The sequence below is a fragment of the Rhinolophus ferrumequinum genome, chromosome 28 (genome assembly GCF_004115265.2).
Source record: "Rhinolophus ferrumequinum isolate MPI-CBG mRhiFer1 chromosome 28, mRhiFer1_v1.p, whole genome shotgun sequence".
Classification (NCBI taxonomy): domain Eukaryota; kingdom Metazoa; phylum Chordata; class Mammalia; order Chiroptera; family Rhinolophidae; genus Rhinolophus; species Rhinolophus ferrumequinum.
In genome coordinates this window covers 16,265,264-16,293,015 of record NC_046311.1, presented here as the reverse complement: position 1 = coordinate 16,293,015, position 27,752 = coordinate 16,265,264, and the positions used below count along the sequence as shown (strand labels likewise).

General features: G+C 51.8%; 1 protein-coding gene across 2 annotated transcripts in view; it reads left to right on the top strand.

Moving 5' to 3' along the window:
- The window catches only part of OCA2 (OCA2 melanosomal transmembrane protein), an 84,709-nt gene that overhangs the window by 11,390 nt on the left and 45,567 nt on the right, over positions 1-27,752 (top strand). For both annotated transcript variants that reach the window (XM_033099960.1, XM_033099961.1), the window contains exons 4-15: positions 2,010-2,219; positions 3,172-3,229; positions 5,055-5,127; positions 6,410-6,570; positions 8,043-8,125; positions 9,266-9,419; positions 18,425-18,496; positions 19,061-19,126; positions 21,565-21,621; positions 22,633-22,757; positions 24,438-24,576; positions 26,533-26,665. In XM_033099960.1, coding sequence (XP_032955851.1) covers positions 2,010-2,219; positions 3,172-3,229; positions 5,055-5,127; positions 6,410-6,570; positions 8,043-8,125; positions 9,266-9,419; positions 18,425-18,496; positions 19,061-19,126; positions 21,565-21,621; positions 22,633-22,757; positions 24,438-24,576; positions 26,533-26,665 — 1,331 coding nt within the window. The remainder of the gene's footprint in view (positions 1-2,009; positions 2,220-3,171; positions 3,230-5,054; positions 5,128-6,409; positions 6,571-8,042; positions 8,126-9,265; positions 9,420-18,424; positions 18,497-19,060; positions 19,127-21,564; positions 21,622-22,632; positions 22,758-24,437; positions 24,577-26,532; positions 26,666-27,752) is intronic.

Genomic DNA, 27,752 nt, shown 5'->3' with positions numbered 1-27,752 from the left:
GCAGAGATGATCTGGCTCCCTCCAGGGGACTCCTGAAGACAAGTAGCTCCCTACAAAACTGCCCACCAAGCCCTTGGACGAGAGGAACCTCCTCCCCTCTCTGGCTTTTCAGGGCAGCCCATTCAAGTTCAAGGGGGCTCAAATGTCACCTCCTTTGTGAAGCCTTAGCTTCCCCCTGGTTCCCCCAAGAGTCATTGCTTCTTCTGTGCTCTCACACACCCCATTCACACACTGCCCGCTGGTGTCCTCATCGTCCCATGTCCCAGTGCACAGCACGGCCCCCTGCCACCAGGGGGACAACTTGATTCTCCTGTCTCTTCTAATCAGTAAGTTTGAAAACAAACACTTCACACATCTATTCCCTTAATGCTTTCCTTTGACTGACTTGGTAAGCCGTTAAGGCCTGAGACATTTTACAAGTCATGATTCACTGGAAAACCATAATGTACGAGTGTTTGTTCTGGGACTGTGAGCACAGAGACGTGGCCCAAGATGCCGAGCTGTGCCTCATGCACAAAATGTCACAAAAACCACTTCGGAGGAGAACATGGGTCAGCTTGTGTAAAAAATGTTTTCTTTCTTTTTTTTTTGTTCGCATGAAGCTAATTGAGGTCTTGGTGGTGGGCAGGTCCTTTAAAAGCTTTATGTTTGCCCACCTTAATTGTGTTGTTTTAATTTGATCAAATGGCTTATTAGAGTAACACCCATTGCGTTACATATTTTCAGAAGAGAACGTGTCCTTTTCAGGGTGTTGAAGGTGGGAACGTGCAGCCAGTGGTCCAGGGCTCGGATCACATCCTGTATCAGCCCCGACCAGCATGGTGGGCACTTGTCACATCTGGTTATTCAAGGGTAAAGTCACTAAAATTAACAAAGTAAAAATTCAGCTCTGCAGTTGCACATTTCAAGTGGCCAGTGAGCACGTGGCCACCATGCTGCATAGGGCACGTTGATTCCCACCATCACGGAAAGTTCTAGCACACGGAACTGCTCCAGATACACTGACATTCGCTTTTCTCTTTTTATGCATAAGAAAAACGGTTCCCTTAGTTCCAATTTCAGTTACAGTTGTGTTTATTCAGAAGTTTAGGGGGTCATGATATTATTCCTCACGCATCTGAGTATTTCCAGGTCACGGAACTTAGAAGACATGACTGATGACTTTCACAGTTTGCACACTATCGGCATCATTCGTTCTTGTTACGTGTTGGTTTTGCACAGCCTGATTTGTGTCTCTGGGCTTGTCTTCCTGAATAAGGCTATTTTTTTCTTGCTGTGAACCAGTTCTAAGGCAGTGATAAGTGTTCAGGAGAATCACAATGCCCTGTGGGCCAGCTGGCTTTGAGTAGCATCACCCGCTTCTACAGATCACAACTGTTGTAATGTCAGTACTGTGGCTCCATGAAGATTACATGCAGTACATGAACATTCTAGACTTTGGTGCAACTTCACTAGAGTCAAGTACATTTATACCGAGGGAATTCTCAGAAGCCCAGGGATTCACCAAAAGTAGATGGACGCATCCACATGTAGCCCTGCTGAGAGTCTGTGACTGCTCGACTCAACCTTGTCCTGTAGCTCCGGTTCCTGGGCCCATCGGGTCTGGCCCCCACTTCTGCGCATGTTGTGTGGATGCCGGTGGGAAGGCCAGAGACCGTCTTCCCCGCCTGTCTGTTAGGGCGGGGAAGGCTGAGGCCAGGTGCCCGGCTTCAGGGTGAGTGTCAGGACGTGGTCCCATGAATTCCAGCACATTCCAAGAGGAAGCAAATCCGGATAGGAGCAGGAGCTGGTCTGAGCCAGAAACGGCTTTGTTGTAGGTCCCAGACTAGGAATAAGCTGAGGTTTCTAGAAAGTCCACAACACATTTTGCGGATGCGAGTGTTCCCGGGAGATTCCCCTTGAGCCAGGCTTCTGGGGTGGCAGAGAGCAGACCCCCGCACCAGCTCTGTGGCAGCAGCGCCGACCCCGCATTTCACGTGCCCGGGCTGACGTGAGATCCTGTCTTGCAGATGCTGCTACTTCCGTGGGGATAACCCGGAAGCCTTGCTTTCCACGTCTCGGCGCTTGCCCGCTGACCATCCAGAGGCCGGCACCCCCGAGTCATCGTGGGAGAGTGTCCCGGCGTTGTGGGCGGGGCCGAGCGGGGAGGCTGCGGACTCCACGGAGAGGCGGGAGTTTCCGGTGGGCGCTCCTGGCAGGCTCCGCTTCTCCAGGCTGAGGTAGGAGAGCGATCGCCATCCTCCCCAGCCCACACGGTGACACACCTTTCCTGGAAGACACGACAGGTGGTCCTGCGAATGGGCCTATTACAGACTAAATGACTAAGACCCGCCCCTCTCCTGCCTGGCGTGAGGTTTGCAGGTGGAGTGCATTTGCTCAGCCATCCCGTGGCTGGGTACCAGTGCCCTCTGTGTGCAGGGACACAGCTCGGACACCCGAAGGACTGCCCTTGGGGAGCAGCCAGCAGGAGAGCAGCCCCAGGGTCGGGCAGTGAGAGTGTCACGGGGAGGCAGCTCTGCTGGGCCCTGTGGGTGACAGGACACAGTGGGGCTGGAGGGACTCAGAGGGAGCCCAGGCCCAGGTTGACCGAGGGCCTGCGGCCACTGTTAATGTGTATGGTGACTGCGCCCAGAATATCAGGAGTTCTCAGGGGCCCAGCGTGTGGCCTCGTTATCTCTTAAATTATTTCCTAAGAAATTCTTGAAAGGCTCTGCTAGTACAATCCATTACAGCATTGCAATTTCTTTCTTGAATCATTTGGTTCTGCCCAGTGTGTTTATATTTGATGATCAGATCCATATTCCTACCCTTCAGGAAACTTAGAGGACAATAGTTGATAAATATGAATCTGAGAGCCAAGATAAGGCAGCTTTCAGGAAACAGGAGGCTTTAACGGCTGGTGGGGAGCCCCAGACAGTCAGCTTAGCATCTCTGGCCACAAGCTGCTGCACACGCTCGGGCTGACTCGGTCCCACTGAGCTGCCTTCCATGAGGCAGTGGGTTTACTGGCCGTGGTGTGTTCTTTCATGCCATCTTATGGGAAGAGCTCCAAACACAGGCTTTGAGATGGAGATGACCCCAGGCCTCAGCAAGGTGTTGGGTTTGGTCGGTCTGGGCCCATGCAAACAGCACTGCTGTCATGTGACTGGGTGCCTGCCTTTTCTCTTGCAGGTGCTGTGTGCGGTGGCTGAAAGTCACGGGCCTGTTTGTCTTTGTGGTGGTGTGCTCTGTGAGTAACATGCCCCGGGGGCCTCTGCCGTGGGCTCAGCAGCTCCCCCTGGTGCCTCGGGCTGGTTGGCAGGGGATCTCAGTGTGGGATTGACACATTTCTGTGGAGGAGATGCTGCAGGCATGTGGGATGGTGGTCTGGGGGTGGCGGGGGAGGCGTGCCCTTAGCAGTGCTCCCCTGCTTTTGTCCCCAGTCACACAACAGAAGCCCTGGCCACCTGGCTTTGCGCCATGGCAGTTAGCTTGCCCCCTGCGTCTTACTTCCCACCTCAAGTGGCTTACTAAATTCTCCTTCATCCACATGAAATAAACACCGTCTCTTTGTGTTGGGACGTGTCCAGCAATCATGGGTGGCCCAGGTCCCTTTTGAGATGGTGCCCTGGGCCTCTTCCCAATGGGGCCATTCTGTTTTTACTGTTTATTCTGATTTTACTTGCCCATACATCCCCTGCGAGAGTCGCAAGGCTCTGAAGTGTGCTGTCTGCTGTGAGGGAGGGTGTCTCGCTGCTGGCATTTGTGTCTTGATGACGGCAGTCCTAGCCGTGATCACATCGCAGGCACTCACAATGTTTGCAGAATGAATGGGTGTGTGGACCCTGTGTGTGTTGGCAGTGTGTATCTGTGTGTGTGCACCTGTTTGTGACATGTGTATCATTTGTGATCTGTGGCCATTTTGGGGTTGTGTCTGTGCTTGGGGAGTTATTTCTGGGTGAGTGTCAGTTGTTAGGACTGACATAGATGTTTTGTGTGTACCACTGTCGGGAGACCCCAGTGGGTGTTTGGTGCATGCCGCTGTGACAGGGTGTGGGACTGCTGTTTCCGTGACTGCCATGTGGACTCCAGGGTGGGTGTGACTCTGGGACTAGGTGTGCTCCTGTGCATGCAGCTGGTGGTGACGACCGTGTGACTGGGCGCTGTGCGCATGTTCACGTGTGGCTGTGAATACTTGGTTTTCATTACCTGCATGTGTGGGCGTGAGGACCGGGGCTCAGGGTGTGTGACCACGAGCCTCCTCAGCGTAACATGAAGAAGCAGTGGGACATCTCGCAATGGACTCAGTGCTGACTGCACTGCTTTAATAATGCACAGGGCGAGCTTCTGGGCCCCGAGGAAGGGAAGCTGTGCGAGAAGCAAACAGCAGTGCACCTGAAAACTGGACGGTTTTCCTTGTTTGGCTGCTCATTTACCCCTCTCCTTCCTGCCCACACCACTGTGGCCCTGTAGCCCCAGCTGCTTGGCTGGCTGGGCCTGGTGGGTGGGAGCATTGAGATTTCCCAGGAGGAGGCCAGGGTGGGCCAGGTCTCCCTGGACACCCCGAGGGCCGATCTGAGCTCTGTATCCAGTCTTCAGCCTCTGGCAGATGGCGTTTGGGCACCTTTTGGACACATTCCAAATAGAATCTGAGGAATGGGTTTTGAACTGCTATTGTCTGTCATGGTATCATCACTTTAATTTACTTTCTAATGGTGTTTAAGGTGCTCTGCACATCCCACCAACGTGTCCTCCCACCGCCACGGAGGTTCTAGTCCCTGCTCTCCATGGGAGAAAACCACGTTTACCCACCTCTGAAGGTTTAATTTTGTGGCCGGGTATTTAATGCTCAAAATTGGCAAATACCAATAATCCAGGCCCCTTGTAGCGGAAAACAGCAGAATGGATCAGAGTTTTGTCCTAATATCTAAGAAAAGCTGTATGGTGGTAGCTGGTGAGTCAGATACGTCAGTCAGCATCATTATCATAACCCTATTTCTACCTGTTACCAAATTATTTAACTCCTGTTGCTCTCATACCACAAATCTGTCATTAACTGTTTCTGACTGTTACAGATTTCATTTAGCCTGTATCCAGATCAAGGAAAGTTCTGGCAGCTGTTGGCCGTGTCGCCCCTGGAAAGCTACTGTATCCACACCCGTACACTGACATGGACAGTCGCCCATGGTTGAGATTCACAAACCACAGAGATCCCCAAGGACTGTTACAGCTGCCAAAGGTCACAGCACAGGCGGGCAGGACGTTTATTTAACGAAAGGGGAAGGAGCACCTGGTGAGACTGCGCTGGGTGGTTGGTGGCAAGGCTCCCACGAGGGGTGATGACAGCGTGGCACATCCTGTTAGGACCTGGCCTCCCCGGAACCCTTCTTCCTCCCGTGCTTCAGCTCCGCTGATTTCTGCCGGCCCACCTTCTAGTTCACCGGTTCTGTTCCTGGCTCTGTCTCCTGGGTGTGATGACGGCTTGGCTTCTTCACGTTGTGTTTTCTCTTGCCTTTTGTACACCTCACACTTTGTCATTAAAAGGCAGACGTGTCGTGTAGGGTCGAGATTGTGAGTGTGTTAGTCAGCTCTGGCTGCTGTGACAAAATACTGGACTGTGTGGCTCGAACAAGAGACATTTATTTCTCACAATTTTGGAGGCTGAAAGTTCAAGATCAGGGTGCCAGCCGATTTAGTTTCTGGTGAGATGTCTTTTTCTGGCCTGCAGACGGCTGCCTTCCTGCTGTGTCCTCAGGTCTTTCCTTGGTGTGTGGACAGAGGGAGAGAGCTCTGGTGTCTCTTCTGATCAGGACACTGGTCCTGTCAGGTCACGACCTCCCCCCATGACCTCCTTTAAGCTCAGTGGCTTCTTTAGAGGCCCCATCTCCAAACACGGCCACACAGGGGGTCAGGCATTGTATGTTTGGGGGGACACAGACATTCAGTCCATAGCACGGAGGCCAACAGCGTTTAGGCTTAGAGATGAGCACACCTCACTGTCTGTGGACGTCGCTTCGCCGACTTTAGAATTCCTAGTTTCAGTTCTCTTTGTGATGGCTCACCTTGCAGGTAGGAGTGGGGTGTGCATGTGGGCAGGCTCGTCTCTTTTTCACGCAGCTGTCCTGTCTGCCCCTCCCTGTGGGTCCAGGAACTTGGGGAGGAATCGGACGCAGGCTGCAGGAGGTAGAAGCAGAGATGGCAGTAGGACGGGGAGACACCACGTAGAGGACAACCCAGAGGACACACGGGACTAAACACTGCAAAGCCAGCTGTGTCAGGAGCGCGGGGCCGGGGCATGAGGCGCGGTGGGTCAGGCGGCCGCGCGGTTGGAGGGAACGGCTGGCTCGTGTCCATTTGAGGAGTGGGCACGGGCGGCTGGCGGGGGACTCCAGGCCTGTCCTTGCTCTGGCTCACCTTGACGCACCCCCAGCTGTGAACCTCAGCAGCCGTGCAGACTCCACGCTGCTCCAGGTGGACCTGGCAGGGGCCCTGGAGGTCGGCGGCCCGAGTCGTCCTGGGAGAGACGAGCATGTCGTGGTGGAGGTGACCCAGGCCGAGGCTCCAGGCTCCAGGTGGCGGCGGCCACAGCAGGTCACATTCTGAGTTATTTGAAAGGGGTTGCAAAACCCACTTCCTCTCTTTCTGTGTTGAGTTTCCTCCTGAGTGGATTTGATGAAGAGCCCTAGGCAACCGCACCCTCGCCAGGCAAGCCCTGACTTGCTTTGTGTCTGAACTTCTCTCCCTTTTTTCTAAGTCAGTTGTAAAACTCCTGCCATTTTGGTAAAATCATGCCTGGGAGTGTTTTACTTAGCAAGTCAGGGCACATCATGTGATAGAAAGGAGTTTTTTTGTTGAAAAGTGCAGTTAAACCCGAGTCTTCCGTCACGGTACAGGGGACACTCCCACACCACCATTCCCCGGGTTTGTGGACACGTTGCTGAGACTGTGCGGTTTCCATGAGCTTCTGCTTCTATTGTGATGCATCCCACGCCCAGCATCTCTGAGCCGGGGTCTTCAGCTCACATTCTGAGAAGGCAAGAACAGCCGGCTGTATTGTCACCATGGCCCAAAGCCCAGGCATTCCTGGCCCCTCTGTGCCCTGAGCTGTCCCCAGAGTCCTGGCCTTGGTGACTGCCCTGCATTAGCATGCTGACTTCTGTATGAAGTCATATCTCCAGGTCACGGCTTTCCCTAGTATGACCAATAGGAGAAAAGCCTGCGGCACACCAGGCTGTCCTCCAAAACGGAGCGTCTGGTGGGTCGGTGTGCCCCACACTTTCCTGCCAGGGTCGGGCCCACAGAGCAGAGGTCTTATGAACGAGGCTGCAGTTTCCTGGGCAGTGGCTGGCATGCGGTCCTGGGACACAAGCGTGGCTTCCCCGTGTGCAGGGCACAGCCGCAGGCAAGGGCTCCCCGGGAAGGACGAGGTGGGCACAGCTCTGTGTGGAGGGCATGGCTTGAGCAGCCTGCTGACATGGGTGCCAGCCCACGGCCATGTCAGGCCCTGCCCCATAGCCCGCACAAGCCCAACTGCAAAACGGGAAGAACACACGAGATCTTCACCAAAGGGTGTTTTCCATACGCTTCTACCAAACACAGAAGTGTTTTAAGAGAACCTCCGTTCTCTCATCCATGCTTTGACCAATTTTAGTTCCTGGTTTCAATTCCCTCTGTGACTGTGGATAGCAATAGTACCGCCCTGCCACTGACTGTCCCCGGCCCGCCAGCTCCTCCCTCTGGTCACGTCTGGTCCCCGCTTGGGAAGGCCGAGCAGGGTGGGCCTCCCTCCCAGCTGCCCCAGGTTGAAAGCAGAAAGAGCAGGCATCTCTTGCATTGCCCGTGGGCTCAGAAGACCCCAGGTCTCCATGACGTGGAGCCTTTTCTTTTTCTCATAGGAAATCGAGTTCAACCTGCACAAGCTCTAGCGTCAGGGATGTGGGAGCGAGTGAAAGGCCTGGGTCCTCTCGTTTTATCCTAAACAGGTGCCTGCACTGAGTAGCAGTGGATCTGGGGGACGGATCAAGTTGAAAGCCTTAGCACGATGTTACGCTTGACTTCCACAGGTCACTCACAACTGGACAGTATTTTTAAACCCAAGAAGAAGCGATCGCTTGGTGGTGAGCAGGACCTTCGAGGTGCTGAGCAGGTGGGTGTCAGTGACCGAGGTCTCGGGGGTCAGTCCTCTGGGACACACTCACCTAAAGAAGTTTGACCTGTGCGACCCCGATTTTTGGCACAGATAGCACCAGATAACTTCCGTGGCTTGGCCACATGCTCTTCCTGTGTAGACAGTGAACACAAAAGATGCAGGAGGGCGTCATAACCACACCCATCAGGAAGTGAGAGGCTTGATCACAGGGTCCATTTTGGAGCAAGTGGTGTTTTGTAGCTTATGGTTTAATTTCATTAGTATCATGAGCTCTACACTGGGGGAATTCTAGGAAGTTTAGGATTCTTTCTCATTTTCTTTAATGTCTCTCCATATGAATTCTGTCCTCTTGGTTGCTGTTTGCTAGGTCTGCACACCGGGAGACTTAAGCAATAGAAATTGATTTCCTCAAGGTGTCAGCAGGGTTCTCTCCTGAGGCCTCTCTCCTTGGTTTGCAGGCGGCCCTGCTCTCCCTGTGCCCTCACGTGCTTGTCCTTCTGAGCCTGTCTGTGTCCCAGTCTCCTCTTGTAAGGACACCCGTCATGTTGCATTAAGACCCACCCGTGTTAAGTTAATGACATCTGCAAAGACCCAGTCTCCAAGTACGGTCACATGCTGAGGTCCTGAGGGTTAGGATGTTAACTATGAATTCTGGGGGGCACAGTTCAGCTCAGAAAAGTTACCGCCTGAACTTTGAGCAAAGACTTCCGGTTCAGCGTGCCACACAGTCCTGGCTCCTCGCTTGCTTCTTGCTCCTGGAGCTTTTCCCTCTGTCAGCAACAACATGGCTGTGGGTTCTCAGGTCACACGTGGCCATTTCTGACTCCCTCACATGTGAGAAGTTGGCTTTGCTGTTTGCTAGTCAGGTGCATGGTGAGGAGCAGAGCTTTGGCCCTGCTCCCTGTGAACTGTGGGGTGGTCCCTGCAGGGGCCCTGGGGCGGCTGTGTGTTACATCTCACACCCCTCACCTGTGCTCAGCGTGCCTCTTCGGCCAGCTTGGGTATTCGGCTGAGTCATTGGACATCAGCTCATCAGCTCAGTTACCGTCATGGGCAACTCGGGTTGGCAGGGACTCTGAGTATGAATTGACATAGGTCCGTCTCCCTTACCAGCTAAGATTGTTTTTCACTCTACAGAGAGACTGTTTCCATCAGCATCCGAGCCTCCCTGCAGCAGACCCAGCCTGTTCCTCTTTTGATGGCTCATCAGTACCTCCGTGCGAGCGTGGAGGCACAAGTGGCTGTGGCTGCAGCCATCCTGGCCGCGGTGTACGTGCTCATCATATTCGAGGTAACGTTCATGCCCCTTCTGGACTTACCTGTGCCCACAAGTACCTGTGCATCAGCTTGCTGGGGGCCCTGGCTGAGCTCAGTCCTGCCTCCTGACCGGGCGGTGGAGCTGTCTTTTGTAAGAAGTGACCTGCCCCGCAGTCTAGGTAGGAGGCTGACCTGTGCTATGTGCCTGCTCATAGCATAGCTGTGCATAGCTGGCCTGCACGACGGCTTCTGTCAAGTGCCAGCCATAGTGCACTGGAGAAAAGTGAACGTGCACGTGATTTTCTCACACCCTCTTCTGCCACCCCCGAAGAGTGACCTGGAGGGGACACGTGTTGAACTCTGGGGCACAGGGCCTTCATTGTAGGATGGGCGCATTTCGCTGCCCCTGCCTGCTCCATGGGGTTGTGTCCATGGTGGGGACATGGGAGCCCTGGGCTGCGTGTGCGGAAGGCTTGTCTTACGTTTATCTACTCAGCTGATGAGCCTGTTCGCAGACAGTCTTGTGTCTGCAGACTTGTGTCTCTGGGAAACCACAGATGTGGATCTGCCTTCAATAGCATGACGCAAGGTGCAGACAGTGGGCTGGGAGGTCCATTGTTGATTTCATCACGAAACCAGATTTATGGAGACACGTGGAATGTTGGAAACTCAGCAGAGCGTATGACTCTGAAGGGGCATTTCTTACCCAGCTTGGAATAACACAGGGTGCCTTCCTGTAGACGGCCTGTGAGAGGAGTGTTCCAGAAGTTTGCCTGCAGTTGTCTAGGCGACCTAGTGAGGAACTGGCTTTGGGAAGTTGAGCCCCCAGTGTCCAGCAAGCTCCACTCTTATAGCTCTTATAGCTCTTGTGTTTCTGTTATTCTCGAGCAGCTCTATTCTCCCTATTCTTATTCTGTTTCCTTCTCAATCAATGTTGTCATTTTGGGGTTCCCTGACCACCCACGTCCTGTGTGATTTTCTAGGACTCAGAGGCTCAGAGGCTGTGCTCTGGGCTGTGGTTTATTACCGTGACCAGCAGTGGGAAAAGACTCATTAGACAGAGTCTAGAAGAATCAGGAGCCAGACTTTTGTCACATAGGACCCTCAGCTGACCAAGGTCCCCAACTCCCAGCAGGAGAGCAGTTCACCATAAGTCACATTTTGACACGAGCAGTCTAGGCACGCTGGTACGGCAGGCGCACAAACAGCCTTAGCACTTGGTGACGTAGGGAGTATTCCAAAAGCCGAGTACCCAGATGCCAGCCCCTCGAATGGCCCATTTGTGATGGTAATGGAAGGCCCGCCTGGGCAGGCCCACTGCCCCCCTGGTGGATGGCCTGGCTCGTGCTGTGGACTTCCCTCACCCTGGTGGGATGGGTTGGTTCCTCTGTGCCCTCTCTGCCTTACAGCCTACAATCTGAAGCCTTCAGTACAGCTTGGGGGTCCAGGTAGTGCCAGGTGTGCTGGGAGTTGGAACTGTATCAGGAGGAGGAGCATGACGTCTGGATGTCCCCTTTCGGGGGTGGCAGCCAGTCCTGTTTATCGTTAAGCTCCCTGTTACCTTTGCTCCTAATAGTTTTCTTTTTCTGCCAAAAGGCAATTGATTTATTACAGACATTACAATACATACAGGATCCAGTGTTAGAGGTTTCTTTGAACTTGTTCAGCAGCAGATTCGGCGGGAGACTGTTTGCTTTCAGCACCACGGACAGAAGCACCCATTCTGATGCACGTGGCCTCTTTCTTGTACATATAGAGGTCGCAGCTCAATGGCAGTAGCTCCTAGAGGTTCCAATATCCATCAGGGACTGACCCAGTTACTTCAGTCATGTGTGCAGTAAACAGTCTAATTCTGTCATTTCATCTGCACTCATCAGTGACTCATTCTGTACCGAAGAACTCTCTCCTACCCCATTTTATTAAGGTGAAAAACAGTTTATGCCAGACACACGAGATAAATTATTTTCTTTACTTTTTGATTTTCATAGTAATGAATTATTGCCTTAGGAACTTCCAGTGGAGTCCCTGAGTTTATGTCATGTCTTTCTCCTATTTTCCTGAATATTATTTTGAACTTACACATTTAGGGAATTCAATGTGCTTTCATCAGTTATAGTCACTAGTAATTTAAAAAATACAGTTCAATGTCAATTTAGTCTTGAAAAAATTTCTCTCTTGTTTTGTCGTGTCTGTAATTTGATGTAGAAGGAGGGGGACGTTGCAGAGGTGTTAGGAGAATGAATGGTATTTTGGAGCTTGTGTGTCTGTAACTTCCTGTGCTTCCAGAATTCCCTCCAGGCTCCCTGACCCGGGAAGGCCTGCATTATGAGAAGGGCTAGATGTGGGCTTTGCAGAGTCAGAGTCAACATTGCAGCACCCCAGGGCCCACCCAGGGGTAGGTTTGCCTTAGGTGAGGACTCAAGTTGCCCTGCGTTTTGGGGCAGAGTGTTTTCCCAGAACCCAAGGTATGTAGGCCCTTAGGGAATGCGCCCTCAGTCTGTCTGCACCAGCCTCAGCCAGGCAGCCTGCAGACTCGCTGGCCTGCCCTCCATCTCTGCTGCTGCCATCTCTCCAGACACACCAGACGCCCCCAACCTCTCTTGTCCTTCTCTGCCATCAGTGTGTCACACTGCCACTCTCTAGCGTGCCATCTAGTTCCCTCATTTCTGTATGCTGGCTGCTGGATCTGTTCAGTGTGGACTCAGCACCTGGCACGGAGGAAGTGCTCCATAAATAGTCACCAGATAAGGACGTTTCCAGAGCCTCTCCAGGGATTGGCAGGTGTCCAGGTGCTTCTCTGGGTCTGGTCTAACCTGGCTCCTGGGAGCCGGGGCACCGCCGGTCTCTGACTCACAGGAAACCGAGTGGGAATGAAACATCATCCTGTCGTGGCTTGATGGGGTGAAATCATTCAGGATGTTCCTTAGTTATTTACATGTCTGCAGGTAATCCTGAATGCCATATTCTTACCTGAGGATTTGGGGTGTGTCTCTCATCCTTGTAAAGCAGCACTTGTTAAAAGCCCCAAAGACAAAATTGGACCGATCTTCCTAATGCTTGAACTTTGTGTCTCTAATGGGCCTTCAGGAGATGTCACAGTGCAGCCTGTGGAAATCCCATTATTGTCGCTAAAGCTGTGATGCCCTCATACTGTATGAAATCACTTAAAAACAGAACCCAGTCTTCATGAAAAATATTTCACCACGTAAAGGAAAAATTTTCCCATGCGCCTTTCATCCCATCCCCGTAATTATGTTTTAAGGATTGGCACAGTGGGTCCCTTTCGGCTGGAAACACACAGGCTTCACCCCCTACAGTCACTTTATCTGATTCAAGCAAAATGGTGCAGCTTTTGTGTGAGGTCATATGTCTTTGCCCTGGGTTCTTTTCTATTTAGTCCCAGAGCTCTTGCAGTGTTTGCTTAAAATTTTAACTGTGCAATGAGGTTTAAGAGCAATGAGTAAAGAACACCTTCAGCCTTCCAAGGGGTCCACACTTTCACTGACACGTGTGGAGAGTGAGACACTGAATTCAGAATGCAGTGCCCTGCCACAATGCTATTTTTCCGTGCAAACCTCCAAGTTCCATTTTCCTCATTTTTGTCATCATAGTTTGCAAGGCTGTGGTTTAAGTGATAGCTTGTTCATTTCCCGTTGTCCGCGAGCCTCTTCTCATTGCTCAGAGGTCAGTATCGTGATTCCTGGAACACATCGCTTCCCGTGGCCCCTGGCCAACTTGCGCAGGCTCCATCACCTCTGGCCCCAGGCAGCTTTCCTTTTCTCCTCTGAAACCAAAGACTTCAGACCCGCGGGAGCACTGGTGGGCGAGGTCACAAGGTTCTTTTGCTTCACTTCTGTGGTGAAGGAGTCGGGAGGAGGCACGGGGCCTGTGGCTGGGCGGGGCCTCGCTGCTGCCGGTTTCTTCTCACAAGCTCACAATCGATACTGCAAGGTTTCTCCGTGTAATTCCTTAGAAAAACGGCCCATGTTTTGCGGACTTGTCTCAGCGCCCTGGTGGTGCCCTGGCCCCCGCAGGCAGTGAGCTGTTGTTTGAAGGCTGACAGACAGGTGTGGGGGACAGGAAGGGCTGCAGGGAGACCTGAGGACAGGGACTTCAAGGACGCAGGAATGGCTGGCATGGTGCTGTGTGCCCTCAGGACACCCCCAGCCCACGAGGTGCTTCGTTGTCACCCCCACGTTCTGGGTGAGCAGGTCGTGCACAGACGGGTCCGGCCATGTGCCCAGAGCCTGCGCTGGTGATGGTGGAGTGAGCCGCGATCCTGAGTGGCTGCTGTGGGGCCGTGCCTCTCACCAGGCTGCCTCGCTCTCGGGGTGGGGGGACACTCCCTGCACTAAGGCTGAGCAGTGCCTGTTACACCCCCTGTGGGTCTGGCTTGGCGACTGCGTATGTTGGTAAGTTCTAGAAAGGAACTGGGATAACGGCTGAGTAATGGCTCCTGGAGACGTCCGCATCCTAACCTCCAGAACCTGTGCATATGTGACCATGTATGGCAGCAGGGACTTGGCAGCTGTGACTAAGGTAAGGGCCTTGGGAGATTTTCCTGGGTTTCCAGGTGGCCCAGTTCCTTGGCCGTGGAGAACCTTTCCCAGCGGTGGTCAGCGGGAGACGTGACTGCGGAACAGGCAGGACTCACACGAGGACTTGGCCCACTTGCTGGCTTTGAGGGCACCAGGCACAGGTGACAGAAGCTGTGCAGCTGAGGACCCGGGCTCTGCCCGAGAGCCCTTAGAAGGAGCGCTGTGCGGACGCCTTGAGCTTGGCTGCCCTGTTGGACTCCTGGCCTGTGGAGCTGTAAGAGGATACGTCGTGTTGTTTTAAGCCACCCAGTTGGTGACCGCAGCTCTAGGAAGCTAATACAGGAGACCCCACAGGACAGGTGTTTCATAGGAGGAGGAACTGGGGCTCAGACAGGATGGTGTGTGCGGGTCCCACACTCGTCAGTGGGACAGGCAGCACCTTTTCTGAGGGGGTGGAGGTCCTCGAGGGCACCCATGCCGCTGAGCTTCAGTGTGCAGGCAGCTGGCCGTCCTCCTGACCCGTCCCCACACACGTGGGTGGTGTGGGCAGATCTCCCCTTTTACGTGTAAGAAGAAACCTGAAGTCCAGAGGGGACCTGACCTTGTCCCCAGTTTGATGACCAGTCAGGGAGGACATTTGGTGTGTGAGTGTGTGTGTCTGTGTGTCTCTGTGTGTGTGTGACTGACTGTGTATGCGAGGTGGGTCCTGGTGCTCCTTTTGTGTCCCTATCACTGGCTCACCTTTCACGAGCAAGACTCGCTGCTGTGAGGCCAGGCAGGGTCTGACTGTCAGCCACACCCTGTGGCGTCACAGTTGGTTCCCCTCACAGCCTGGTGCCCAAGGAGTGGGAGCCGACCGGCCCTCACCACTCCGGGAGGACCCATGCCCGAGACCTCGCCGACGTCCCTTCTGTGCCCCTCCCCGCACGAGCTCTGGGAGACGGGCCCACTGTCTGCTGCCTATAGAGTTTCTGCTGAGAAATCCCCCGAGAGCCTGACATAGCTTACAACCTCTCTTCTGTCGCTGCTCGTAGGGGCCTCTCCTCAGCTTTCATTTGTGACAGTTTCATTACACTGTGTTTTGGAGAAGGTCTTTCTGTGTTGAGATAATTGGGTGATCTCTTTGCTTCGTGTTGAATGTCGAAGTCTCTCCCCAGGCTTGGGAAGCTGTCAGTTGTTATTTCTTTAAACAAACTTTCTTCCCCCTTTTCTCGCCCTTCTCGTTCAGGAGCCCCGATTATTCTAATATGTGAACGTTTGATGGAGTCCCATAGGCTTTCCTGACTCGTTTTCATTTTATCTTTGTTCTTCTCTGATTGCGTTAGTTCAGAGCCTGCCCCCCAGGCCACTTACTTTCTCTTCTACTTGGTCTGCTGTGCTGTTGATGCTTTCTCTGCATTTTTCATTCATTCATCGAATTCTTCAGTTCCAGAATTTCTGTTTGGCTTTTTTTTTCCCCATGATTTCTAGCCATTTGTTAAACTTCTCATTTTGTTCATGTGTTGTTTTCCTGGTTTCATTGAATCAATTCTCTGTGTTTCCTTGTAGCTCATTGAGTTAGATGGCAAAATTCTGTGCTTTTGAGTTTGGTTATTGGGGAATTATTGTCATCTTTTGGTGATGACGTGTTCCCTTGGTTGTTCATGTTGCTTGTGATTCTGAATTGCTGCTTCGGCATTTGAGGTGACAGACACCTCTTTCCCGGTTGTATGCCGGTGGGAGATACTGTTTGTCAGGCCTGTTACATCAGGCTTTTCCTGGCCTGGTACGGGTACACCTGCGCCACGCTTCCTGCGCCCTCTTGTGGCGGAATTCTTAAGCTTTTGTGTCTTCTCCGGTTCGTACCACTCGCCAGGCTGGCTGCTGGGAACCTGTCTTCTGTTTTCCAGAAGGTGGTGCCACAGCTCACATCTGTGGTTTCTCACCGACCGCAGACCCTGCTGTCTCCCTGGCGCACTGGAGCTGGCTCCTGCCACACTTGGGAGTGCGCAGAGGAGCTGGGCGCAGGTGGCCGGGCCGGTTAGCAGCCTCAAGGTCGGGGTGGCACCGGCCTTGGCGGGCAGCCGCGGGAGCTACCCCCAGGGATCTGTGGCCAGGCTTCCTGCTGAGGTCCCTTTGGTATGCTCACCGACTGTTTCCTGATCCTGTCCCTCCCCTGGCGTGGAGGCCCCACCTCCACACTCTGGACGCTGTGGTCAGAAGCGGGTCATGCAGCAGCACCTCCACAGCGGGGCAGTGGGCACGCACTCACCTTCACCCCTCTCTCCCCGTGGGAGAGCCCAGCCGGCTAATTCCTCTGCCGTCCCCCTCTGTGTGTGTCCGCCGTCCGTGTGTGTGCATTTGCTCCACTGCTTCTGGGGGCTGCGGTTCATCGGCCCTGTCGCTGGCCCAGGCTTCCCGACGATGGCCCACGGGAGCGGGCCGCTTGCTGGCTCCTGGTCTGCGGCCCGCGCACCGGTGGGCAGACTCCGCCCCGCCCTTGCTGTCTGCCGCTGGACCCCACTGCCCCCACAGAGGCGCTTTTCTTTGTGGATGGATGCCCATTTGGCTGTTAGAGGACAAAACAGAGGGACTGCTGCTGCGATGATGCTGATGTCACCTCCCAGTTTGCTTTTAAATGTTGAGACGTGAGCTGATTGGCTTGTGTTCTCCCTGCGCGCTTTGGGGAACGGGGGTAAGACAAGTGCAGGGAGAGTGAGAGGCACAGGAAGAAAGGAGGGGGCGTGAGGGTCTGCAGACGTGGGCACATCAGCACCGGCACTGCTCGGGCAGTTTTCTGTCTCAGTCCGCTCGACCTGCGGTGCCAAAGCCACGGCCTGGGAGGCTCACGGAGCAGCACTCTGCTTCTCATGGTTCTGAGGCTGGGATCCGAGGTCCGGGTGCCGGACCTGGCAGGGGAGGGCCTCCTCCAGGACACAGCCTCCTACTGGGTCCTCACATGTGGGGGGGGGACAGGGGTCTCTGCAGCCTTTTGTAATAGGGTATTGATCCCGTTCACGAGGGTCCTTCTTGCTTCACCTCTTAAAGGCTCCAGCTCCTAATACTGTCCTTCAGGGTTAGGATTCCAGCACGTGAATTTTGGAGGACATGAACATTCAGGCCGTAGGAGTGACACAAACATTCATGACCACAGTGCAGTTTTAGAATGTTCCGTCGCCATGTAAAGACCCCTGGGGCCCTCTGAACCCTTCCTGCCACCTCCAGCCACAGGCAGCCCTGATCTCCTTTCTGTCTCTATTCTGTCTCTAAACCTGCCTTTTCTGCACAGTTCATATCAGTGGAATGATACAGTCTTCTGTGTCTTGCTTCTTCCACTTAGCCTAATGCCTTTTGGGTCCATCCATTACATATATGTATCAGTAGTCCTATTGTCATGGCATGTACTGCATTTTGTTTATCCATTCACCGTGGATGGACATTGGAACGTCTCCAGTTTTTGCCTATTTTGAATCATGTTGCTCCAAACCCTTGTGCTTATATCGACTGTTAAAAGATACCCTCAAGTATATTAAAGTTTTAGGAGTTTACTTGAGCAAAAATTGTTTTGAATCTGGCAGTGCCAAACTGGAAGTGGCTAGGAGCAGTCCATCCACAGGAGCTGGGAAGAGACTTTATAGAGAAAAGGTGGAGCAAACATGGAAGTGATTTGATTGGCTGCAGCTTAACATTCACCTTATTTGGGAAAGCCGAGCTGGCTGGTTGTGATTGGTTGTCCTGGGGGTTTGATTTCTTACCTCAAGGCGTGACGCTGAGGCTTTGGTTTGCTTACGTGGGCTGCTATGGCTCTGGAGATGCCTCAGTCTAATGGTCCCCTCGTTTAATTAATTTAACAGGATGTGTGTTTTCATTTCTCTTGGGTAGATACATGCGAGTGGAATTGAATTGCTGGGTTATATGGTAAATGTATTATTTAACTTTTTAAGAAACTGCCAAATCATTTTCCACGATAGCTGCACCATTTTACATTCCCACCAGCAATGTTTGAGGGTTTTAGTTTCTCCACATCCTCAACTTTCTTCACTTTCTGTCTTAAAATTACATGTGCATTGGAAATTATAATTAAGTAGAAAAGACGCCTTTGTGATTCAGTGAGAACACTGACGTCCCCAGTAGATCCAGTGCTGGCGGCGCACCTTTGGTTTAACAGCAGTGTCAGTAATTGGCAGCATGATTTATGTTGTGGAACTAAGGGTCCAGTTCCAGGGATTGGATGGTAAGTGGTGACAATTAACTGCGGGCTTCCGTGGAGAACATGCTTTATTCAGCCTCCTGCTTCTACCCCGTGGGTCATCTAATTATTCAGGAAACGAAAGCAGTTTCTTTAGGAGGCTGACTGCTGCTGCTTGTGTGTGTTTCTGGGGTGTCCAGACTCTGCAACAGTAAGACCCAAGATTTATTGTCTTAATGGATATGGTGTTGAGTGGCTGATCGTGGCAGACACTTACACTGACACAGGCCTTTGCATGCTCTAAATACAGTCGTTTCCTGTGTTTCTTTCCAGATTGTTCACAGAGCACTAGCTGCCATGTTGGGCTCTCTGGCGGCACTAGCGGCGCTGGCTGTCATTGGTGATGTAAGTTGTGACATTCACGTGAAGGGTCACCTCTGGATATAGTGTCAGCTTCAGACAGTGCCGGGATCGGGCGTTAGCTGGTATTTTATACTCTCTTCTAGACTATTTGCACATGTCCCTCCAGGAGCCGTGTTAGAGGCGTGAAAAATACGAACAGGCTTCATGGCATTGATGAGTATTTTTCTTTGACTTTGACACTCACACACTGTCATTCCCCAGCACAGCATTTGCCCAGGGCTGTGGAGCTGAGTGGTGTGAGGCCGTCAGCCCTGGCAGGTAGGGCGGCTGTCCTGCAGTTCAGGCTACAGTTCTTCCTAGAGTCTCAGGGGCAGCATTTAAGAAACTGGCTTTTCTCATTACGAAATGCACAGGCTTAACATTACGCTGCCTGGGGCATGCATGGTTTTCAGAGGTGATGTAAGCTGATTTCAGAGGCCAGTGAGTGGTGTGATGTTTGACTCTGGCCCAAGGAGTGCGTTTGCTGTAAAGGGCAGCACATTTCTACAGCCCAGCACCAAAGGGACGTCGCCAGGATTAATGGGCAAATTTGTACTTTGATTACAGAGACCCAGCCTGACCCACGTGGTGGAATGGATTGATTTCGAGACCCTGTCCCTGCTGTTTGGCATGGTAATCACAGTCCTTCCGGGGGGACGTGCCCAAGGCTGCTGGGACCCGGGATCTTCTCTTTGTCGCTGCTAATCCTTCATCAGACTAAAGACACGGGCTGCCCGACAGTCAGGGCTTGACGGAGAAGTGTCAGTGCAGGTCTAGCCACTTTCTCCTGAGGAGGAGTGGGACATTTGGGGCTCTGGTTAGTTCGCTGGAGAATTTCACTCTACGGCCTGTCTGATAGTGAAATAATATTGCCATTTAGAAAATTTAACCAATTTTTGAGTTACTGCCCTTAAAATATAAAATGGAATAGCCCAACTAAATGAAATATAGAAGTCTCAGGGATTGGAAAAGTACGTGTAAGTAAGTGTGTGGATAAAGAAAGAGCTTCCCCAAATGAGCTGTAATCTGCTTTAACTAGGATAAGTGGGCTTTGGAGGGGCCTGCACAGCAGTGGGAGCGGCTCCTGACCTCCTGAAGACCCCCTAGCAGCGGAGTGGTCTGAAGGAGGGTGCCCCGCTCTGGGGGCCACACCCACGGTGGACAGCAAGTCACTGCACACCCTCTTCTTCCTCACTAGCACTTACGCCGCACCCCCACCCCCAGCCAAGGGCCCTGCTACTCTAGGCTTCAGTGTGAGCCAAACTGGCTGCCGCCTCTGTGGGTGCAGGGTGGGGAGCAGGGCAGTGCTCTGGGGTCAGGCTCCCTGGAGGAACTCAGTTTGTGTTGGGTCCCGAAAAGTACAAAGGGTTTGGTCATCTGGAAGGAAGTAGGCGGCATGCCAAATGTCTTGTAAAATCAGTTTAACAAAAACCCTTCAATGAATGGCTTGTTCCATCCCTGGGGCAGCCATAATAAAGTATTCCAAATGGCGCTGAAACAACGGAAATGTCTCCCGTCATTTCCGGAGGCTGGAATTCGAGATCAGGGTGTCGGCAGGGCTGGTCCCTCCTGAGGCCTCCCTCCGGGGTGTGGGGATGGCCACTGTTCCCCTGTGTCCTCACGTGCTCGTCCCGCTGTGTGCCTGTCCTCATCGCCCCTTTTCTTAGGGACGCGGCTCAGACTGGCTTAGGGCCCACTTTAACTTCCTCACCCCCATAATGCAGTCGGGGGTACTCATGTCAGCATATGAGTAGGGGCACAGGTAGCTCCTAACAAATGGTTTAGTACATTTCCAGTGGAAATCAGCTCCGCAAGTTTCTACGATTCTAGAACTTTTGGGGAGTAAAGGCAGTTTGTGTCAGCAGGCCCCTGCCTTTTCCACCCTATTCCACGGCAGTCAAGCAGCCTGGGGCCACTTCCCTCATCCCTGAGTTCCAGTCTCTCGGGTGGCTCTGGCTGCAGATGTGTGGAACAGCTTCCTCACGAGAGTAGGAGGCCACACAGGACCCACCTGTTCACATTCACGTTCGCATGAAGCTTCCGTTGGTGCGTCCCACAACAGCGCCCGGGGTCGTTAGGGTTGTGGTGATGGTCCCCTAGACAAGGCAGGTATTTGTACTGAGTCTAAACTGAGTTTTGGACATTTCTGTTTTACTCAGTTTATTTGAAAGACAATATATGGCCTGCTATTTTCTAAGTACTTTACATTATTTTATTGAATTTTCACAAGGAACAAAACATTCAGAGTTGAGGTGAGGAAAACAAAGTACAGAGCATTAAATCGTTGTTTTTTTTGGCTCAAGGTTAAAATTAACTACTACTTAGTAGCAGAATCAGTATTTGAACCTGCATCTTCTCACCCCACGTTAAGTGCACGGTACACTGCCTTCTGAGGAAGTGGACTGGAGAACCTTCCAGAAAGTTCAGGCTGGTGGATTAGACTTGGAATCAATGGGATGGTACTTTTTGTTACTATCTAGGATGGTTACTGCCATCATCTCAGTGTTACCACCAGGGAGAAATGCAGTTGAGTAGGAATTCTGGGTTCATACAGAACTCAAACAATAAGCATTTCAGCATAACTGCTCTTGTTTGCATGTCCTGAACAAATTGGTGACAAAAATCTGTTTAATATTTTAGGAAACCAAATTTAGCCCAATTTAAAATTTGTAAAACATTTAGTTCTTCTCGTGTGGATATTTAGGTGCAGAAGGGCACGTTCTGGCCCGTTTCCTCCCTTGCTTTGTGACTGTAAGCAAGTCACCTCCCGTCCCTCTCCCAGTTTCCTGGTCTGGAAAACGGAGAGTAATAGTAGCCCCTGGGCTTGTTGTGAAAGTCAGACAGATGATAATGTACCGGGGCACAGCTCCCTGGACAAAAACAGAGGTGCAGACCCGCCAGCGAGAGGCTCCGTGCAGGGGTTTGCAAGTGGGCTGCACTCAGTCCCCGCAGCAGCTCGAGGACAGCGGCGCTTGCACAGGTCAGAGCTCAGCGGGGGACTGGTCACTCAAGGGCATTTCAGGGTGGCGCTCAAGGCTTCTCCTTGTCTCCCTTTTCTCTTTTCTCCGCAGATGATCTTAGTAGCCATATTTTCAGAAACTGGATTTTTTGATTATTGTGCCGTGAAGGTAGGTTTGATGTGGCATTTTAACAGTTACGTATTAATTGATATATTTGTTTCCCACCATTACATATTTAGTAAGATTACTATTTAAAGCAAACATTTCCAAATTCCACCCTCCTTTTCGAAATTACTTGCTTCTGGAAGGCTGAGGATAGTTGCTGTGATCCGTCAGCTTCTCCACAAACAACTGAAGGAGACCAAGGAGAAGGGTCCTTGAGTCATATGTTTGTGTGACATTATTTAAACTGGCAGTTGAGAGCTACATATCAAAAACGGTTTTTATTTTAGAGTATCTAAATATTTCAATTCATCAGCTTGTGATGACTTTGTTTTTTGGTGAAATAATGTCAACGACTACTTTCTAAACATGGAGCATATATATCAACATTCACTTTTATAACTGGGGCCCTGGGGGCCCTACCAGGACCTGTCTCTCAGGGTTGGCAGGAGAAGACCTTGCCGTACACGGCGAATGCAAAGGCTACTGATGTGCTTGATTTGTTTATCTTGTTAGAAGTGAGACGTTCTTTAAAAAATTGTATCCTCAACAAAGCACTTTGTAAACCCTGCGTGGCAGAACCACACGGTGGTGTTCGGTGTTCTCCATCTTTGCGCAGCGCCCTGCACCTTCCTGGGAGACACCTGGTGCCTTCCCTCTGGTACCTTAGTGCTGAAAGTATCCTCCGAACAGCAGGTCAGGTGGGTGGCCTGCCACAGCCCAGGCCGTGCAAATGGAAGGAGATTGGAGAAGACTGGTTAATGTTAAAGGGTTGGCATCCCCTGTGGCAAGTGAACCATCCCAGGGCACCGTGCAGGAGATTCGGATGCAGGGGACACAGGCCAAGGGGGATTTCCAATGCCCCCGTGGGGCCGTCACTCCCGTACCTCAGCAGACTTACCGACCGGGGGTCTCACTGTGCCCCCACGTGCAGTGTTTATTCTCAGAGCCCTCAGGAAAAGTCGCATCTAGTCCTCAGCCCGCTGACTCTGGCGCGTTCCTTTCCGTGTGTCCCAGGCCTACAGACTGTCCCGGGGGCGAGTGTGGGTCATGATCACCATGCTGTGTCTCATCGCCGCCATCCTGTCTGCCTTCCTGGACAATGTCACCACCTCTCTTCTCTTCACTCCCGTGACCATAAGGTATGCAGAGTGGCCCACAGGGGCGCCAGGCAGGCTCACGACAACGCCTGTAAGAGTCAGGAGATGCAGGCCTTGCTGTTCTGCGAGGAGAGACTGCCAGGGGCCAGGGGCTCTTGTCCGTGGGTCCCCAGCGGGTCATCGAGCAGCCGTCTCACTCTGGCCGGCTCCTGGGTGGCTCACTGGACCCGGCTTGGGTGGCAAATGGATGTGGGCCACTAAGCACAAGGCTTTGTGGGGTAACTTGGGGAAGAGAAATTCGGTTCGATTCAGTTCCATTTCCTTTCATTCCATCCACTCTATTCACTTAACACATCGAGCACCACAGGCCGTTTGCCTGGAATCTGATGCTTGAGCTTTAGGCCCGGTCACTGTGGAGGCCCAGGCGCAGACTCACGCACTCGGCATACCTCACGTGCGTCGTTTTAGAGACGGCGCCCCAGCATATCATGGCCCTCCTTGCTTGGACCCATCGCATGCTGGCGCTCGGCTGGTCCTGAGTGCAGGGGACAAGCTAGGTCACGAGGGCTTCAGACAAGTCACTTCAGCTGCGTGCCATCAGAGGGGTTAACCCGAGCGATTGTTCTGACGATTCTTCCAGACAAGCGACCCTCCCTTGTCTGTACTGACTGGCTTTAAACGGCCCACTTAGGTGGGCGCCGTCTCGGTGCCGGTCAGGTGCTGGAGAGCACACGAGTTATTCACCTTCTAGAAGCAGGTCCCGGGGTTTCCTGAGCTGCTGCGGCTGACTGGGTCTGATACACATCTGTGCACTCAGTCCTGTCCCTCGTCCTCAGACACTGCTCCCTGCTCAGCTTCCACACAGCCCCGGGCCGGTCCCCTCGGATGAGCTGGAGGTGGTGGAAGGAGCTGAGTCAGCAGGGCCTCCTGGCAGCCAGGACACGGGCCGGTTTCCCTGTGGATGGGCAGATGCATGATGGGGATGTATGATGTGTTTCCTAAACTTTCTTTGCAGCTGCGTTTGTCAACTGTGTGCTCACCGAACCCACCTGGGGACATAGAATGCTGCCTCTCAGGTCCAGGTCCAGATCCAGGGGTGGGTCTGTGTGGGCTGGGCAGCGACGGTCCCCAGGCAGGTGTAGAAGGCAGCCCACGTGGAGAAGCACTGCTGCCGAGTGCGTGCTCCTTCTCTAAGGAAGAGGTCTGTGGGTAGCAGCTAAAGGGAAGGGGTGAGGGAACAGCTTTGGGCCTCCACACCTGAGAAAGGGAAGTGCATAAGGAACCAGGTGTGCAGGCTTGGTGTGAGCTGCTGGGCGGGGCTGCTTTCTGCTCGGCCCCACCCCTGACTCACACGGCCCTTGTCTACTCACCTGAGCCTGGGCCCGTCCTCCACTGGAGACCTGCACACGGGACCTGTGCTCCCTCCAGACCTGTGGGGGGCGGGCTGGAGGTACATTTCCACACTGACGGTTCAGGTGCGTGGTGGGCTAACTTTCAGAGAAATATAATTCTGAGTCAACTGTTGCCTGTATCTGTAGCATTGTTGTTCATCCCTCAGCATTGCTTTCCTTACAGGTGTGTGTGTGTGTGTGCAACCATGTGTGTGCATGTGCATGTGTACACATGCGTGTGCTTTCCTTGTGCAAGTGCTTCAGACATGCAGGTTGCACATGGGCCTTTCAGTGTGGACAGTGGGACTTGCATGCCCTCTCTTTGTGGCAGGTTGTGTGAGGTGCTGAATCTCGATCCAAGACAAGTGCTCATCGCAGAAGTGATCTTCACAAACATTGGAGGAGCTGCTACTGCCATTGGGGACCCACCAAATGTCATTATTGTTTCCAACCAGGAGCTGAGGAAGATGGTACGTACCCGCATATGAGGGTGGCTCCTAGGAAACACGGAGCCCAGGCTCCTGCCCACAGAGCACTGTGCCCCACAGGGACACGTCCTCTGTCTGCCCATCACGCTGCGTGCTGTTGGCTCTCTGGGGAGTGGGCTGAGGTGACTGGCCCCCAATGTGCTGTTAAGTGGGCTGAGTCATTTCATACTCATTCTGATAAATTTTTCAGGAAACAGATTGATACACTCATTTATGTAGTCAAAGTAGAATATATTAATGGGAACTGAGGTTTCAAGAATAAAATGATCTGTTCCCTTATTTTCCAGCTATGATGGGTGAATTCACTGATCAAAAAATGTGAATTCTTTTTAGAAAGATTCACAAAATCAAGGTGTTTGGAAATTTTTTGAAAGCTCTTATAAATATTAAACTATAATTTCTTTGCACATAAAGTAAAACGCAAGATTTTAAGAAAGTGCAAATGGTGTTTTACATATCTAAAGGAGTTAGCACTAGAATTACAAAATTAATTTTCATTTACCGTTCTTTGGACATTACAATTTTCTCATATCTATCCTTTTAGTATCAGTGAAAACACTTCCAAATTGGTGCGGTTTGTTGTCGATGGTGTGTTTTTGTGTGTGTCCATGAGGGGCATCAGTGTGTTTATGTGTGTGTGTGTCTCCATGTCAGTGTATTTGTGTGTGTTGTGTTCCGTAAAAATATTTAAGCTTTGGCTGTCGGGTGTGATGGCCTTTGTGGGTCCACCATGTTCAGAGATTCAGGGCATAACTTCGATGCTCTGCTAAACTCTAATACCTGTGGTTCACCTGGGAAACCAGCTGGCAGCTGTGTGAGCTGCCCTGTCGGTCCACGGTCGTGTCACCCTCGGGTATACCAGAAGGCGGCAGAGTCCTGGCATCTATCCAGGGGTACCTGTCACCCAAGCTGGGCCTCATCACACAGAAAAGAACTATTTTTAGAGGCACATATTTTTATTTTTATTCTACAATGACACATTTATTGTAGGCAATAGAAATCACACACCAAAAAAAAAAAAAAAATTGTGTGATCCCAGCACCCAGAGATAAGTCCTCTCAGTATTTGGGTGCATACAGTCTCCCAGAATGCTTGTGTGTGGACGGACATGGGTAAACAGACAGTATTACCTCTACTCTGGCCAAGATGAAGTAACAGGGGCTGATTTCCCATCTTACTGATGCTAAGACATCCAAAAAGAAAGTAAACCAAAAACCAAAACAAGAATCCCAAACCAAAACCAGATAATGGTAATCAAGATAATGGTAATCAGATAATGGTAACCAGATAATGGTAATCAGGCTTAAAAAGGGCAATGGTCCCCAAGAGATGGGAATAAAAGGAGGTGAGGTGAGCTGTGATGGCCCCAGCTCGCCCCTAGAGAGTTCCCAGCATGCAGTGCAGGAGGAGGGCCATGGGGGCTCATCAGTCTCCTGAGCTGAGGGCCCAGACTGAGTCTGGAGAGACCACGGCAGTTAGAAAGTGCAGGACACAGAGGGGAGCTGCACAGGGAGAGCCCCAGAGATCTGTGGGGGAACCACCTGGGGCCAGGGGAAGAACAACCCAATAAGATGAGAGGGAAGAGCACTTGACACACGGGCCAGGAAAAGGGGCCCTCGGGAAGGTGGTCATTGGCTCTCTACTGAACACTGCCCTGGTTCCACCTAAATCTGGAAGACCCCAAACAATCAAGCTTTGGTCGGTGGTTTAACTGCGTCCAGGAATGAACCTCATGAATACAGAAATATCCAACAATGCACAAGGAATTCACAGTGTTTGGCCTCCACTCAGAGGTCACAAGGCCTGCAAGGAAGCGAGAAAACAGGACCGGCGACAGGAGAATGTGACCCACGCGGAACCAGCCAGAGTGGATGTGGGAGCTGCGCCTGTGCAGCGAGAGCCCCTCCTGTCACCTGACTTCCTGTTTCCTGTTTCCAGGGCTTGGACTTCCTGGGGTTCACGGCTCACATGTTTGTTGGGATTTGCTTCGTTCTCCTGTTCTGCTTCCCCCTCCTCAGACTCCTTTTCTGGAACAGGAAGCTGTACAACAAGGAACCCAGTGAGATTGTTGGTGAGTGTGAGCACACCTCGTGTAGGCCCAGTGTGTGCTGCCGTGACACTGTTTGTTCCGGGGAAAGGTCTGTCACATGCAGACCATTGGGGACACGTTGGTCACGTCCCATCTGCCTCCTGGTACACAGTGTGCTTTCAGGGGCTTCCAATCCATGACCTGTGCCTCTGTAGGTTTTTTTTTTTTAGATTGAATTTATTGGGGTGACAATGGTTAGTAAAGTTACATAGGTTTCAGGTGTACAATTCTGTATTACATCATCTATAAGTCACACTGTGTGCTCACCACCCAGAGTCGGTTCTCCTGCCATCACCATGTATTTCATCCCCCTTACCCTCATCTCCCACCCCCCTTCCCCTCTGGTACCCACCAAACTATTGTCTGTGTCTATGAGTTTTTCTTTACTTTTTTTAAATTAAGTTTATTGGGGTAGCACTGCTTAATTACATTATCTAATTTTCAGGGGTAGAGCATTATAATTTGACATCTGTGTCCTCTACTGCACGCTCACCACCCAAGGTCTAGTCTCTTCTGCCACCATACGTGGCCTCTTTACCCCCTTTGCCCTCCCCCCCACCCCTCCTCTCTGGTCACCACCATTCTGTTGTCTGTGTCTCTGACTTTGTTTTTATTTGTTTTGTTAGTTCCTTTGCTCCTTTTTGTTTTATATTCCACATCTGAGTGAAATCATGTGGTTTTTGTCTTTTTCTGACTTATTTCAGTTAGCATAATACTCTTAAGATCCATCCATGTTGTCGCGAATGACAAGATTTCATCCTTTTTATGGCTGAGGAGTACTCCAGTGTGTGTGTGTGTGTGTGTTTACATACTACATCTTTATCCATTCATCCTTCAGTGGACACTTAAGTTGTTTCCATGTCTTCATTATTGTAAATAATGCTGCAATGAACACGGGGGTGCATATATTTTTACAGAAAAGTGTTTTCATATTTTTCACATAGGTAGCCAGAAGAGGGATTGCTGGGTAGTTCTATTTTTAATTTTCTGAGGAACCCCCATCCTGTTTTCCATAGTGGCTGCACCAATTTACTTTCCTGCCAACAGTGCATGAGGGCTCCCTTTTCTC